At 46.5% G+C, this 16,088-nt stretch overlaps 1 protein-coding gene across 5 annotated transcripts in view; it reads left to right on the forward strand.

The window, feature by feature from the left end:
- LOC123754300 (putative leucine-rich repeat-containing protein DDB_G0290503) overlaps positions 1 to 16,088 on the forward strand; it is a 97,535-nt gene that overhangs the window by 29,057 nt on the left and 52,390 nt on the right. The window contains exon 1 of one of the 5 annotated variants that reach the window (XM_069326379.1): positions 2,344 to 3,093. The exons of the other annotated variants lie outside the window; for them this stretch is intronic. Coding sequence (XP_069182480.1) covers positions 3,007 to 3,093 — 87 coding nt within the window. The 5' untranslated portion in view covers positions 2,344 to 3,006. Of the gene's footprint in view, positions 1 to 2,343; positions 3,094 to 16,088 lie in introns of those variants that run through there. 5 annotated transcript variants of the gene reach the window in all.

Consider the following 16,088-nt stretch of genomic DNA (forward strand, 5'->3'; position numbering starts at 1 on the left):
CTCTAAGGCCAGAGTCGCTCCATTAAAAAAGAGGACTTTGCCTCAGATGGAACTAACAGCACTGCTAACTGGAACACGCTTAGCAGTGCATATCAAACAAGTCTTGTCTACCATGAACATCAAAGATGTCATCATATGGTCTGACAATGAAGCTGTCTTACAATGGGTACGAAACGACAACTGTCCAACTCCATATGTAAAAAATCGCGTCTCGGAAATTAAAGAAATTTCCGCAGGCTTTCAATTGTTGCATGTACCAACAAAGGATAATCCAGCTGATCTCTTATCAAGAGGTATGACATTTAAACAGTTTGCAAAGGCAGATATTTGGTTTCATGGGCCTCGATGGTTAGTGAATGGTAGTTGGCCTGAACAAAAGCCACACGTCATTACGACACAAACCATAACTACCACCAGGCAGCAAGCTCAAATATCAGTCTTGGATTGTACTCGTTACTCCTCGCTCATCAAACTAATCAATGTAACACAGAACGTGTTTCAATATCTCAGGAAAAAAGGTATAAAATACACTTTTCCAGATGCACTTATCTATTGGGTAAGACAAGCCCAGAGAGAAACTTATGGGAATAACTATGAAAATCTTCCGCATAAGTTAAAACACAATCTCGGTCTGTGGATAGACCAAGAAAATCACAACATTCTGCGTTGTGGAGGGAGACTTAAACACGCAGATATCAATCTAGATACGGTGCATCCATGGCTTTTACCAAAAAATCATTGGATCACAAGGTTGATTGTGTTGCATACACATCAACAAATCATCAAACATGGAGGAGTGTTAGACACACTCACACAAATCAGACAGCAGTACTGGATTCCTCAGGGAAGACAGTCAGTCAAATCAATCTTGAAGAATTGCATGATATGCCGAAGGTACGATGCAAGAACTTGCTCTTATCCAGGGCCACCACCCCTACCAAAGGAACGAGTGGTCCATCTACAACCTTTCGAAACGACAGGAGTAGATTATACAGGAGCAATATATCTAACAGGGACTGCAGATAAGCAACCTATCAAGGCATACATCTGTCTGTTCACCTGTGCTACCACCAGGGCAGTACATCTAGAGGTAACACCCGATATGACTGCTCAATCATTTATTCAAGCTTTCCGCAGATTCGCAGCACGCCGATCATGCCCTAAGCTGATGATTTCAGATAACGGAGCAAACTTGGTAGCTGGAGAAGCATGTCTACGGGAAATCTGTTCCCATCCTGCAGTTACTTCCACACTGGAACAGCGTCATTGCAGATGGAAATTTATCCCTCCGAGAGCCCCATGGCACGGAGGATTTTATGAACGGTTAATAGGAACTGTAAAAAGATCCTTGAGAAAATCTCTACACCGTCAGAAAATCAATCTTCAAGAACTCCAGACAGTAATCACGGAAATAGAATCAAGGGTGAATAACCGGCCGTTGACTTACTTGTCTGAGGATCCTACTCAACATGAGCCATTAAGTCCTGCCCACCTAATGTATGGAAGACTTCTGACTCCAGTACCATCTCTAGTGGATGATGAGATCAGAGATCCCTCATATGTGGGTGAGAGCGAGTTGGTTCAGGGGTATAAGCATCTGTCCAGCATAATCCAAAAATGGAATGATGTTTGGACAAAAGAATATCTTACATCTCTACGAGAACATCACTATGGGGCCAATGTCCCACATAATATATCTAATCTCCAACCTGGCGATATTGTCTTGGTAGACAGTGATGGCCCTAGGGCTGACTGGCCATTAGGTAAAGTTGTCTCAGTCCATCCAGATAGTCAGGGGATTTTGAGAATAGTCAAAATCCTGTCTAAAGGAACAACTTCCCTGAAGACATTGGACAAACTCATCCACATGGAATCAGTGAGCCAGCTGCAGTTAGATCCTGAGAGACCTCAAGACACTCTAACTCCACAAGACCCACAGACTCCTAACAGACACAATCGTCCACAACGGACAGCAGCACAAAAGTGCAAGCAAAATTTGCACTTGTATTATCAATCCAATGGAGAGTAAATAAATACATATGGTTACTATTGTCCTAAGTATTGGACTCTGTGCCAGCTCTCTCCCTCTGGAAGATGTGGGAAATTTTTACCCACCATATCTAATAATCATCTAAGAAATGTATAATTTCTATATCATATCTAAATCATATCAAAATCATATCTAAAATGTATCAAAATCATATAATGAATCTTTAAAGATTCATTATAGCTTGATCCTGGATGACAATGGCACCATGAACACGTACGCAACAGGGGCCCTTTTGATGCCTACGTGACCTTGTACATGATCTTTCAAGGATCCAGAAGCTTCTAGAAGGACTTCTTAATTAAAAAACTATTGGAACATTGATTCAACATCCGGTAGGATTAAAAATCGAATCCTTAATAAGATTCAGTGGTACTTTCAAATACTACTTATAATCTTTAAATCTTATATCTAATTATATTATAATCACATCTTATCTTAATCATAAGTCTAGACTGTAAAAATAATCAATCAATATTCATTGAAGGCTACCGTGCTCAGAGAGCATGGTAGGGCGATGGGGGGGAGTGAAGCGCCCACCAACAAGCCCAGCGGCACTCCGCGTTTGTTTACAAATGAGTGAACAAGTGACTGATCCTTAGCGAACATTACCAGCTCAAGGACACCTTATCTAACATTTTTATCGCCAGTGAATACTCTCTAGAACTGGGGGAGTACCTGGACAATATCTACAAGGAAAATCCGTGAACATTCACATAAAATAGAGTGTATAGTGGAGATCAGTGACACGGTTTCCTCCACCTTCATTCATAAACTTTTATCTCGAATCATTCTTCTGCAACTGCAGGATAATCACGTAGCAACGCTACCAGATCATCATACAGCAACGCTGTAGCAAAATATCGTGCCTAAACTCGACAAGAGAGTTAATCAGTCTGGCAAACTTGTCAGACAGGCACCCCGACTGGCAGAGAAGTATATTGAAGGTTATTTAGTGTATGATTGGCCAATTGTATGCTTGTGTAACTTTAATATCCTATAAATCTGTCTGTTGGTTAAAAAGCGAGGCTAAGCCTCACATTTCAGTAAGTTTATTAAAATTGTAGTGTAGCTGTGAATCTTATCCAAGCACTGAACCTCATGAGTGTCCATTCTGTCAGAAAAGAATTCAGCCTCAATAAGTAAAAACCTCACAAGTGTCCATAGCGTGGGAAGAGATTCACTCAAGCTAACTGTATCATATAAATTGAATATGTCTGCATATATATTGAATATATAAATTAAGTTATCAATTGCTTGCTTAGTTATTTATAAGTTATCATATAGTTACATTTAATTGAATATAATATCTAGTACTTAGTTAAGTATTTAGACTACATTTGTCATTAATTATACTTTTACAATTTAATTTGTTGTTTATAGTATAAGTACATATTGGCTGTTAAGTTATGGTACTAGGTTAGACTATGTATGTTTAAATCTCTGATTTAAACAGAGCCAGTGTTCAGTCAGATAACTGAATTTATCAAATCTTATCCTTGTATAAAATACAAGCTGATGTGAGATCCCTGTCTACAGGTGGACTGGAACTTCTATCAACAAGTCATTCACCCCACCTGTCCCTTACAGCCCACAGTCTGTCATTAGGAAAAGAGGAATTAGGATTTACAACCCTAGCTAGAGATTTTAGTTGAATTAATTTGCAGACAGTAATTATTTAATTTAGTTCAGTACAAGTCCCTGGTAGTCTCCTCTTATATCAATCCCAACAGGTTTTTCCCACAGATCTGGCCCCTGACCTTCTAAACTTTTCCTAATGTATATTATGAGTTACATCGCAAAGGAGAACATCAGAACAACCCATCATTTTACAAATAACGTCGCTTTATAGCACGACAATTTTTGGCCGTAGAGCATACGAGGACGGGTTGGATCAGAGGTCCACCAGCCTTTAGTCTCCTACCTGCAAATATAAGAAATATCGCAGTAACGACCATTATAAACTTTTAAGAACAGGACGTGTTTGAGACAGCTTGCTGGTGGTGATGATGGTTCTTGTAGGTTAAGAAGACAGCCAGCCTCATAGACCAGGTAATCACCGTAGAAAGCTGCTACCTGTCCACGTTGAGATAGAAACACTAGAAATCCGGCACAGGTAATGTTGTAGTATTAGCTTCTGAACCTGCGTGAAACAACGGGTTATTGTCTTAAGAAACACGATGAAGACTGTAAATGTAATTACAACTGACATTAGTTAACCTTGCTGGTGTAAATATACACACACATGCTGCTCACCACCAACACATGTTTCAGATATGCAAAACACCTGTCAGATAAACTCCGTCACACTCCTTTGAGGTATTTTGAGGGATATAATTCGGTCCGCGTGTTGATCTTGGCAGTAGTCTGATCGGTAGACGGTTTGACTGGCCTGCCAGGCAGGCAAGTCTGATCGGTAGACGGCGGTCTGACTGGCCTGCCAGGCAGGCAGGATGGGCTAACATCGTCAACTGTCTTTTAGACATTAGTTTAAGAAATCATTTAGAACTTACACATACATCTTGACCTGGAATATAAAACACTTACACCACGCATATTCCCAACAGTAAACCTCAACTATTGCAACCGTCTCCAAGCTCTCAAAATGGCCACCATTCCTCCCCCCCCCCTCCCCCGTCCCATCCCCAAAACCTTATCCTGAATCCCTTCCAAGTGCTATATAGTCGTAATGGCTTGGCGCTTTCCCCCTGAAAGTTCCCTTCCCTCTGGAAAGGAGACGAGACAAAAAAAAAAGAAAGTGACAGCGTGAGGGCGTGTTAAACACAGGGGCCACCTGAGCCGTATGGTCAACATTGCAACATGTGTGAATAATGCAACCCGTCCTGTCATTTAATACATCTTACGCTTATTTTTATTTAATTACGTAATCAAGCAGTCCGTTAAAAATGCGACGTATTGGTCAAATTTGAAGCTCCCGTGATACCAATGTTTAGTGTGCGTGAGCCTGGATAAGGTTAGGTGGGTTGCTTGGGTTAGGATGTTTCAGGCCGTTGGAGAGACTGGGGTGAAGAGTGAGGTGGTGATTGTTCATGCCTGGACGTGAACAATCCCTCCCATGGTATTGTTTACCATGGCCACCTTCCTGGGGATGTGTAACAAAAAGGAGGCCTGGTCGAGGACCGGGCCACGGGGACGCTAAGCCCCGAAATCATCTCAAGAAGATCTCAAGAAGATGGTAGTTACTATCCCCCGAAAGCGGTGGCGATGGTGTTATGGTGGTTGTCTGTCTGTCCCGAGCCCTGGTAGTCTTGACGGATGCTTCCCATATGCTACTTCCGCTCTCACTCCCCTTCCCCTCCCTCACTCCTCGCCTCCCCTCCGTGACCCTCTGTGATTCATCCCCTTGTGTACACAGGCCCATGGGGTGTTATTTGAATACAGAGGGGGGGGGGGAGAGCAGACGTGAGGGAGATTTTGAAGGAAGGAGCGGGAAGGAGGGTTGTCTTCTGTCAGGAACTAGCGGTCTTACCCACTGTGTGGTACTCGCCTAGTTGTGCTTGCGGGGGTTGAGCTTTGTCTCTTTGGTCCCGCCTCTCAACTGTCAATCAACTGGTGTACAGATTCATGAGCCTACTGGGCTGTCCAACCCGTTCTCGCACTTTCTTACTGTAATAAGTAATTACAATAAGCACTGTAATTACGAAGCAATAAGAGGCTTATCTTAACATACTAAGAAGGTTAGATAAGGTCGGTGTTTTCTATGAAGCTTTTCAAGGTAAACTAGTATGTTTATTATGTCACATATGCACGTATTTAATAAGTCAATATTGACTGTAAGAAAGTGCGAGAACGGGTTGGGCTGTGATATCTACACTTGAAACTGTGTATGGAGTCAGCCTCCACCACATCACTTCCTAGTGCATTCTATTTATTAACTACTCTGACACTGAAAAAATTCTTTCTAACGTCTCTGTGGCTCATGTGGGTACTAAGTTTCCACTTGTGTCCCCTTGTTCGTGTCCCACCCGTGCTGAAGTTTGTTCTTGTCCACCCTGTCGAATTCCCCTGAGAATTTTGTAGGTGGTTATCATGTCTCCCCTTACTCTTCTGTTTTCCAGGGATGTGATGTTCGGCTCCTTTAGCCTTTCCTCGTAGCTCATACCTCTCAGTTCCGCGACTAGTCTGGTGGCATACCGCTGAATCTTCTCTAACTTTGTCTTGTGTTTAACTAGGTATGGACTCCAGGCTGGTGCTGCATATTCCAAGATTGGTCTGACATAAGTAGTATACAGGGTCCTAAACAATTCCTTACACAAGTTTCTAAAGGCAGTTATTATGTTGGCCAGTCTAGCATATGCCGCTGATGATATCGTTTTGATGTGGGCCTCTGGGGACAGGTTCGGTGTGATATCAACCCCCAGATGTTTCTCTCTATTTGACTCTTGCAGGATTTCACCTCCCAGATGGTACCTTGTGTTCAGCCTCCTGCTCCCTTCGCCTAATTTCACTACCTTACACTTTCCTGAGTTGAACTTTAGCAGCCATTTTCTAAACCATTCCTCCAGTTTGTCCAGGTCATCTTGTAGTCTCTGTCTATCTTCATCCGTCTTGATTCTTCTCATAATTTTTGGTGTGGGTGTTGTGTGTTGTGTTGGGGAAGGTCGGGCAGGGGTGCCTTATTGTGCTAGTCCTGGCTCCTTGTGTTGGGTGGGAAGGTCGGGCAGGGGTGCCTTATTGTGCTAGTCTCTGGCTCCTTGTGTTGTGTTGGGGAAGGTCGGGCAGGGGTGCCTTATTGTGCTAGTCCTGGCTCCTTGTGTTGGGTGGGAAGGTCGGGCAGGGGTGCCTTATTGTGCTAGTCCTGGCTCCTTGTGTTGGGTGGGAAGGTCGGGCAGGGGTGCCTTATTGTGCTAGTCCTGGCTCCTTGTGTTGGGTGGGAAGGTCGGGCAGGGGTGCCTTATTGTGCTAGTCCTGGCTCCTTGTGTTGGGTGGGAAGGTCGGGCAGGGGTGCCTTATTGTGCTAGTCCTGGCTCCTTGTGTTGGGTGGGAAGGTCGGGCAGGGGTGCCTTATTGTGCTAGTCCTGGCTCCTTGTGTTGGGTGGGAAGGTCGGGCAGGGGTGCCTTATTGTGCTAGTCCTGGCTCCTTGTGTTGGGTGGGAAGGGGGATGGCGTGTGTGGGCGGAGGAGGGGGTGGGGGGGTGGGGTGTGTGAGGGGTCAATTGGTGTCCAGGGTGTGAGGGGAGAGGGTGATTTAACCCGGGGGGGGGGGGAAGTGTCAGAGACCCGAGGGTAACGGGTTGTGGGGACGGAACATGTGTGCTCTCTTTGTTGTACTTTAACACTAGAGCAACAAGTACTGTCACGGGTATTGGTGTGGTGTTAGTATGTTATAAGTTACCACGGGGTAACTTATAGTTACCCCGTGGATAACTTATAGGATAGTAAAGAGTAGGAGAGGAGCGGGCCGCCTCAAGCAACAGCCAAGTTATCACGTCAAGCCCGGGTCCCAGGCCGGTCCTGGGGAGTAGAACATCTCGCACAGCTAACTCCAGGTAAGCCACCTTCTGGAATATAGTGAAATGTTCATAGATGACGTACATATCCTCAGTATTTCTCTAATTTATTTGCCAACTGGTCGAGGCGGGGGCGGCGGCCTGGTCGACGACCGGGCCGTGGGGGTCGCTGAGCCACGAAATCACCTCAAGGACTGTTTTCAGCGCACCCCTGAACAACTGAAAATCGACAATTCAAATGAATTCTTCGTGAATGTCATATCAACATCAAACTATTTCAAGATGTCACCCTAACCTCACTGGACTGTGAAGTATCCGTAGACAACATACTCACGCACTCTGCACCAGGCCCAGATTCCTGGAATGAACTATTCATCAAGATTGTGTAAAACCCACTAACACAGGCCCTAAACATCTTTGATACATAGTTACTGGTGTTATCCCCAACACTTCAAACAGTGAAGATCGCGCCACTCCACAGAGGAGGTAGTAAAGCGATTATACTGATAACACTAACATTTTCAATGATTTTATGATAAGTAAAGTACAAGTAAACAAATAGTTTTCCGGTTTGTCGAACTTAATAGTTCAGATTTATACGGTCTAATTTGGTTGTACGTCAGTATATATACTATGGTCCTCAACAAATGAACAAATCCACAAGGGCCGTGACGAGGATTCGAACCTGCGTTCGGGAGCATCCCAGACACTGCCTTAATCGACTGAGGTACGACAGGGTATGACAGGGGTTAACCCTGTCGTAGTTCAGTCGATTAAGGCAGTGTCTGGGATGCTCTCGGACGCAGGTTCGAATCCTCGTCACGGCCCTTGTGGATTTGTTTATTTGATGCAATACGTTAGTGTGATCTCTGTATGTAATGGTCCTCATGGTTACTATAAGTATTACTAAAAGAGGAGGATGGGCCGAGCCAGTAGGCATGGCAGGAAGTGCAAAATAGCCCCATTGAAAAGCAGAGATGCAATAGTTACGCTGAGAGTCATCTTATCAACATCAAAGGCCCAACACTTCAACACACGCTCTAAAGGCAATCATTAAGTGCGCTTTTACTTTGCCAATTATTTTACGAACAATTTATGTAAAATGTTTATTTTAGATTTGAAGCTATATAGACTAATCATGTGTGCACATTTTTATATATTAAAAAATTAAATGAGGTATAATTAAATTAAAAATGAATGAGGGATATTTATTAACATTGGGATATTCTAGGCCATCATACATAATAAATGTTTGTTTACATATTCAAGAGCATTTATTTGCGAACGTTTTAACATAATGAAAGTAACCCACTTCTACAACTATTTGAACTGTTATAGAGAAGGCAGACTGTCTGCTGGTTGACAGCAAGCAACTATCATCATTCTACAGATGACTTGAGACATCCTGTCTACGTCGGTTGGCGGAGAGAATGATTCGCAAGACTGTGTGTATGATGCCTCGTTACTGGCTGAGGGGAAGAGGGTGGTGATGGTAGGGGAAGGCCGAGGGGAAGCTTAGTTAATGTATCATTTAGAGGAACGGTTAGTGAAAGGGTTGAGTGGTTGGGAGGTGAGGGAAGATTATCGCGCGGAGTTGGAGAGAGAGAGAGAGTGAATTGAGTTGGGTTAAAGTTTCTTTGTGTAGGTGGGGCGGGGTGGGTTAGCTAGCCTAGCTACTAGTGCCCGCGCACCAGAGAGGGAGCCACCTCCTCCATCTATCTTCACTCACCTTATCTTCACTCAATTTATCTTCACTCAATCAATTCAATTCAATTTCTTTATTATGCACCCCATACCCATCCCGTGGGCGGTGGTGTAAAGGATTACAGAGGCACATAATCGGTTCAGGAACTGAACCCTCTAGTTCGTTTAGCTAAGCAAATAATATTTGACGCTAGTTACACAATTATCAATGTTGTATACACATGTACACACCCTCATACATACATGTACACACACACACACACACACACATATATATTATATAATATATATATACACATATACATACACATACATATCTAATCACCCACACAATTACACACATCAATAATCTTTGTGTCACAAGTGACATTACAAGAGGCTCACAACAGTCACTATACGAGGCACTTTACATCTATGGTGAGTCACACAGTTACTAGTCTTGCTGCACACCCACCCACCTGGGCGGCAGCTTTACAGTCATGTGCTGCACACCCACCCACCTGGGCGGCAGCTTTACAGTCATGTGCTGCACACCCACCCAACTGGGCGGCAGCTTTACAGTCATGTGCTCCACACCCACCCAACTGGTCGGCAGCTTTACAGTCATGTGCTCCACACCCACCCAACTGGGCGGCAGCTTTACAGTCATGTGCTCCACACCCACCCAACTGGGCGGCAGCTTTACAGTCATGTGCTCCACACCCACCCAACTGTGCGGCAGCTTTACAGTCATGTGCTCCACACCCACCCAACTGGGCGGCAGCTTTACAGTCATGTGCTCCACACCCACCCAACTGGGCGGCAGCTTTACAGTCATGTGCTCCACACCCACCCAACTGTGCGGCAGCTTTACAGTCATGTGCTCCACACCCACCCAACTGGGCGGCAGCTTTACAGTCATGTGCTCCACACCCACCCAACTGGGTGGCAGCTTTACAGTCATGTGCAGCATTACCTGCAGTCAGCAAATTTTGGATACTTCGCTAAGATTTCGGGCAGCACATCATTATGAATGAAGTACTTACACATTTCTTGGACACTATTGATGGTGTTATCTCTAAATTCCGCAATTTTTTCACATTCCATTATATAATGACGCAAAGTATGCGAATAGTTCTGCTGACACAGTTTACATTTAGTCAAATCTACATCAGCAGCTGTTACAAACTCCCAGAGGTACTTGTAGCCGAGCCTAAGCCTAGCAGTGGTAACATCTAGAAGTTTACTAACATTATTGGATGACCCATTATTGGATATCTTCACTCAATTGTATTTTTCCTGTTTGTGTTTTGCGGCAGACGGTTCATCGTGGCGTGTTTGTTTTCTTGATGGAACATTTTGTTGTTGACTTAAGGGCGTGTGTGCGCGCGCGCGCCCACGTCCCGCGCTGGCGGCTTCAACCGTCACTGGAGTCGGTGGTGGTTCAAATAGTTATTTAATGTTGTCGGGCGCGGAGATGATATATGGTGGTGGTGCCCCTCGCCCGGCTGGCGGTGTAGGCTGCCTGCACCACCAACTTTGGGGCCAGATGAGCGCTGATGATAACATGGCGGAACTGTACATCATGTTGACACTAGCGTCGAGGGCAGGCAGGTGTTGTAGGTGTGTCAAGGTCCTCTTAATATTATTTTGGTGTAGTAGGTGTGTCAAGGGCCTCTAGCACATCTCTGGTGGTGTGGTAGGTGTGTCAAGGACCTCTAGCACATCTCTGGTGGTGTGGTAGGTGTGTCAAGGTCCTCTAGCACATCTCTGGTGGTGTGGTAGGTGTGTCAAGGTCCTCTAACACGTCTGGTGGTGTGGTAGGTGTGTCAAGGTCCTCTAGCACGTCTGGTGGTGTGGTAGGTATGTCAAGGTCCTCTAACACGTCTGGTGGTGTGGTAGGTGTGTCAAGGTCCTCTAGCACGTCTGGTGGTGTGGTAGGTGTGTCAAGGACCTCTAGCACATCTCTGGTGGTGTGGTAGGTGTGTCAAGGTCCTCTAGCACGTCTGGTGGTGTGGTAGGTGTGTCAAGGTCCTCTAGCACATCTGGTGGTGTGGTAGGTGTGTCAAGGTCCTCTAACACGTCTGGTGGTGTGGTAGGTGTGTCAAGGTCCTCTAGCACGTCTGGTTGTGTGGTAGGTGTGTCAAGGTCCTCTAGCACGTCTGGTGGTGTGGTAGGTGTGTCAAGGTCCTCTAGCACGTCTGGTGGTGTGGTAGGTGTGTCAAGGTCCTCTAGCACGTCTGGTGGTGTGGTAGGTGTGTCAAGGTCCTCTAACACGTCTGGTGGTGTGGTAGGTGTGTCAAGGTCCTCTAACACGTCTGGTGGTGTGGTAGGTGTGTCAAGGTCCTCTAACACGTCTGGTGGTGTGGTAGGTGTGTCAAGGTCCTCTAACACGTCTGGTGGTGTGGTAGGTGTGTCAAGGTCCTCTAACACGTCTGGTGGTGTGGTAGTTGTGTCAAGGTCCTCTAGCACGTCTGGTGGTGTGGTAGGTGTGTCAAGGTCCTCTAACACGTCTGGTGGTGTGGTAGGTGTGTCAAGGTCCTCTAACTATCCGTTAGTCAAACTATCTTTTGCTTTCCATGTCCAGATTTTTATGACATATTAAAATTGTAATATTTATAGTTAAGAATATAGATCATAGACAGCTTTGAGTTGTATGTGGTGGCGACTGTTTCAGGGTGGGGGGTTGTCCGGGCCAGGATGAAGGGGGTAGAGAGCCCGTCAGTATTAACAGCTGTGTGGTGGGGGTGACGAGGGGGGGGGGGGTGGAAGGGAGTCGTTGGGGGGGAAGAAGGGGGAGGGGGGTGACTGTGGAAGAGAGAGAGCGCACTCTCACTTGGCAAGGGGTGGTAGTCTTGGCCATCGTCGGACTATTTGGCAAATTTTTCTTCGATATTTAGCCCTCTCCCCTCCCCCCCGTGGTGAGCATCACTTGTGTGTTGTGGAGTGACAGTGTGTCCTGGTGACCGTGATCAGTTGGTTTTGTCTTGTTCACCATCCCCTCCTGGCGGGAGGACGGCAGGTTGTTGTTGTTATAGATTCAGCTACTCGGAGCAAGTTCCAAGTAGCACGGGCTATGGTGAGCCCGTAACTTACCTGGTACAGGAGCGGGGCTGTTCACTGAGGACTGCTGCACACTGCTCCACACTGAGGACAACACATTGTTATCTATAATATATATCTATATAAGTGGTGAAGCATTTTGTGTACAATATATATGTTTAGGGCGTAAAATAATAAAATAATCTAAAATACAGAGGTAGAGTGAGTGGCAGGAGATAGTGTGAAGTGTGATAAACTGACAAGGGGCATATTGGATGACAGTTGGCAGTGGGTGGGTGGGGGAGGGTGAGGGTGAGGGAGGGTGAGAGAATGTGGGGGGTGAGGGAGGGTGAGAGAATGTGGGGAGGCTGAGGGAGTGTGGGGAAGGGAGGCTGAGGGAGTGTGGGGAAGGGAGGGTGAGGGAGTGTGGGGAAGGGAGGGTGAGGGAGTGTGGGGAGGGGAGGAGAGGAGAGGGTGAGGGAGTGTGGGGAGGGGAGGGAGTGTGGGGAGGGGAGGGGAGGGTGAGGGAGTGTGGGGAGGAAAGGAGAGGGTGAGGGAGAGGGAGAGGAAGGTGAATCATGCCTCTCGCTGGCCTCAGCTTGAGGACCATCATCACAGTCTTCCTGGAACACTAAGAGTCACAAGCCTCACCTAGGATGTGTGTGTGTGTATACTCCTCTATATCTACTGCACCTTGAGTGGCGAGCACCAGCTCCTGGGCCCCCGTCTTTCGCCCGCCGCTCGCTCACAGCCGACCCTTGTGCTGATCATATATTCTCTAAATAGTGTATGACATTACTGTCAGTACCTATCTCTTCTAGTTAATTCCACTTCATCATTGAAGAAATGCCTCCTTACATCCCTGTTGTTGATCATTACTCTAGTTTCCAAGGGCTTGACTTTATCCCTCAGCTCTCTGTAAAAAAAAAAAAAATGTTAAATAAGCAGGCGCCTGCAGACGTGCGGTAACTCGCTAGACAATTGTGTTTGGAATGGGAGGTAGACGAAGAAGGAAACAGGTTGGGCAACAGTACCGTTAGACGCCACCCATACATCATTGAGTACGTGAGTGACCAACTGTATTCGCCTAGTTGGGTTGAGCTTTGCTCTTTCGGCCCGCCTCTCAACTGTCAATCAACTGTTTACTAACTACTATCCCTCCCCCTCTCCCACACACACACTCCAGGAAGCAGCCCATGACAGCTGACTAACTCCCAGGTACCTATTTACTGCTAGGTAACTGGGGCATTCAGGGTGAAAGAAACTTTGGCCATTTGTTTCTGCCCCGTGCGGGAATCGAACCCGCGCCACAGAATTAAGAGTCCTTCACGCTATCCACCAGGCTACGAGGTCCCTGTATCGTAGTAGCAAGTGTAAAAGGCGCACATCTCCACATGTATGCATGACAACAGCCCCCAGGGCTCCACCACCACTCCCTCGGGGTTCCGCCACCACTCCCTCGGGGTTCCGCCACCACTCCCTCGGGGCTCCGCCACCACTCCCTCGGGGCTCCGCCACCACTCCCTCGGGGCTCCGCCACCACTGCCTCGGGGCTCCGCCACCACTGCCTCGGGGCTCCGCCACCACTGCCTCGGGGCTCCGCCACCACTGCCTCGGGGCTCCGCCACCACTGCCTCGGGGCTCCGCCACCACTGCCTCGGGGCTCCGCCACCACTGCCTCGGGGCTCCGCCACCACTGCCTCGGGGCTCCGCCACCACTCCCTCGGGGCTCCGCCACCACTCCCTCGGGGCTCCGCCACCAGAGTTGTCCCTCATAATCTCAGCGATGACAGTTTGGTCGGGATTTATTGCCCAGTTCACCAGCTCCAGAGCGCTTCGAGGTCGTCCTCGGCCCAAGGTTATTATTGTTGTGGACGATCTCGTAACGCCTTGGAGCTAGCCAACTTTGCAATACATGTAGTTGTAATAAATTTTCGACTAAACGGCCACGATGGAGATAGGAGGGACGGCTCTCTATAGTGTGGTTGGTGACAGGTGTCCCAGGTGGTCAACACAGCCTTAAGTAACGAGACCGAGAGTGGTGTTGGAACACCTTGCTTTTAACAAGCACCATAAAGTAGTAGTCACAGCTGCAAGAATAGTTAATAGCTGAATAAAAAAGCTGTTTATTAAGCACGAACTACCAAACCAACACCGGCACTTAAGACACAATCTAGATGCACATGATGCACATTAAATGTCCTTATGATGCACATGATGCACATTAAATGTCCTTATGATGCACATGATGCACATTAAATGTCCTTATGATGCAAATGATGCACATTAACGTCCTTATTCATGGCTGGAGATGTTACTGATCGGGAGAACTTGTAAGCAAATTTTGCTGCCTAAATCCATGCAGTAAAATATTTAAATTATTAGAACTTGACAGTGCCTGGTGTTGTATTATTACAAGCGCAGGCAACGGGCCGCAGCATAAAATTACGCCTGGAAAATATTGAAGGAAAAGGTTTCAAATGTGCACATGGAAATCCATCCCTAGGAGACCAGGAGGCATGAGGGAATGTTTAAGGTAGCCCCGTTGGAAGGCTGGAGTACAATAGGTACTCTCAAGACTGTTCTGTGACACGGGAGACATCTCCCGTCACGCAGGGTGCAGTCGCACCTCCACAGATCTCTAGTATCAGCTCTTGATACTGGTAATGGCTCTAAAGGGCCACCATTTACGGGCTATTCGTGCCCGTGCCACCTTTTGGATGGCTTAATCTTCATCAATCAATCTGTTCTGTGAACATTACCATCTCGGGCTCTTCAACACCCTACCTCTAGATATAACTAGCCGACCTCTTTTGGTAGTTAATAAGAAACTTGAACACCTCCAAAGGGAACATGATTAACCAGGCTGTGATTTTTATGTCGACCTGTGTGCAGCAGCTTTCAACAACCTCTGACCAGAAGGTCTGGTCAGAGAGTGGGTCGCGGGGCCATTGATCCTGGCAATCATCTCAAGGTAACCTTAAGGTAAGATTTTCATTATCCTTATTTTGGAAAGAGAAAAAATGTCGACAGCTTCCGGATATTTTTGGGCGAGGATTTATATTGGGTGGACCTCCCTTCCGTGGAAGGGAAGCTCCCTTCTGAAGGGAAGTTAAGTTGAACTTCCCATCTTCTTTTCTCCTGAAATAAATTCTTCTCCTGAAATAAATTCTCTCATTTCTTAACAAAACGCTTCGTGGATACCAACCATGACGCGTGGGAGAAGCCGTGTCATCCATATCAACCAATGACAGTCCATCTGTCACTAATGTCAACTAATGACAGCCGTCAGCACATGGCCGACTCAGAGAACATGATGATGAATGTTGAACCTTGTGACTTCATGCGTTCACACTTGACGAACTCATCATTGATGGAAGGCCAAAATAAAGTTCCTACCTTTCTGGGCCACATAGTAGATAGTTGTCATTTGTGCCAGGTGAGAGCAAACACACACACACACACACACACACACACACACACACACACACACACACACACACACACACACACACTCAGGTGCGCAAATACACAAGATTACTGAAGTGGGTGAGAGTTCCTTGAGAGAAGGAGGCGCCGTCCACCATGTAAGCGTCTTTGTATCTTACAAAGGAGTTGAATGAGCCGCAAGGTGCTACTGGCTGTTAATGATGTTAGTGTTGTAATGTGTGAGTGCTCGCCTGCCCGCCCACATGAGCTCGTAAAACATTAACACCCAAGTCCCCGCCTTTCCCTTGTTGATTGAGTGTTTGCGGGGCTGGGAGACTACTTTTAAATCATCCAACAAATAGCAGTTAAGGTAAAGCGGTATAAATCACTTGTAGCCTAAACTGTCAGTGACTAGG

The sequence above is a fragment of the Procambarus clarkii genome, chromosome 18, assembly GCF_040958095.1.
Source record: "Procambarus clarkii isolate CNS0578487 chromosome 18, FALCON_Pclarkii_2.0, whole genome shotgun sequence".
In the NCBI taxonomy this organism is placed as follows: domain Eukaryota; kingdom Metazoa; phylum Arthropoda; class Malacostraca; order Decapoda; family Cambaridae; genus Procambarus; species Procambarus clarkii.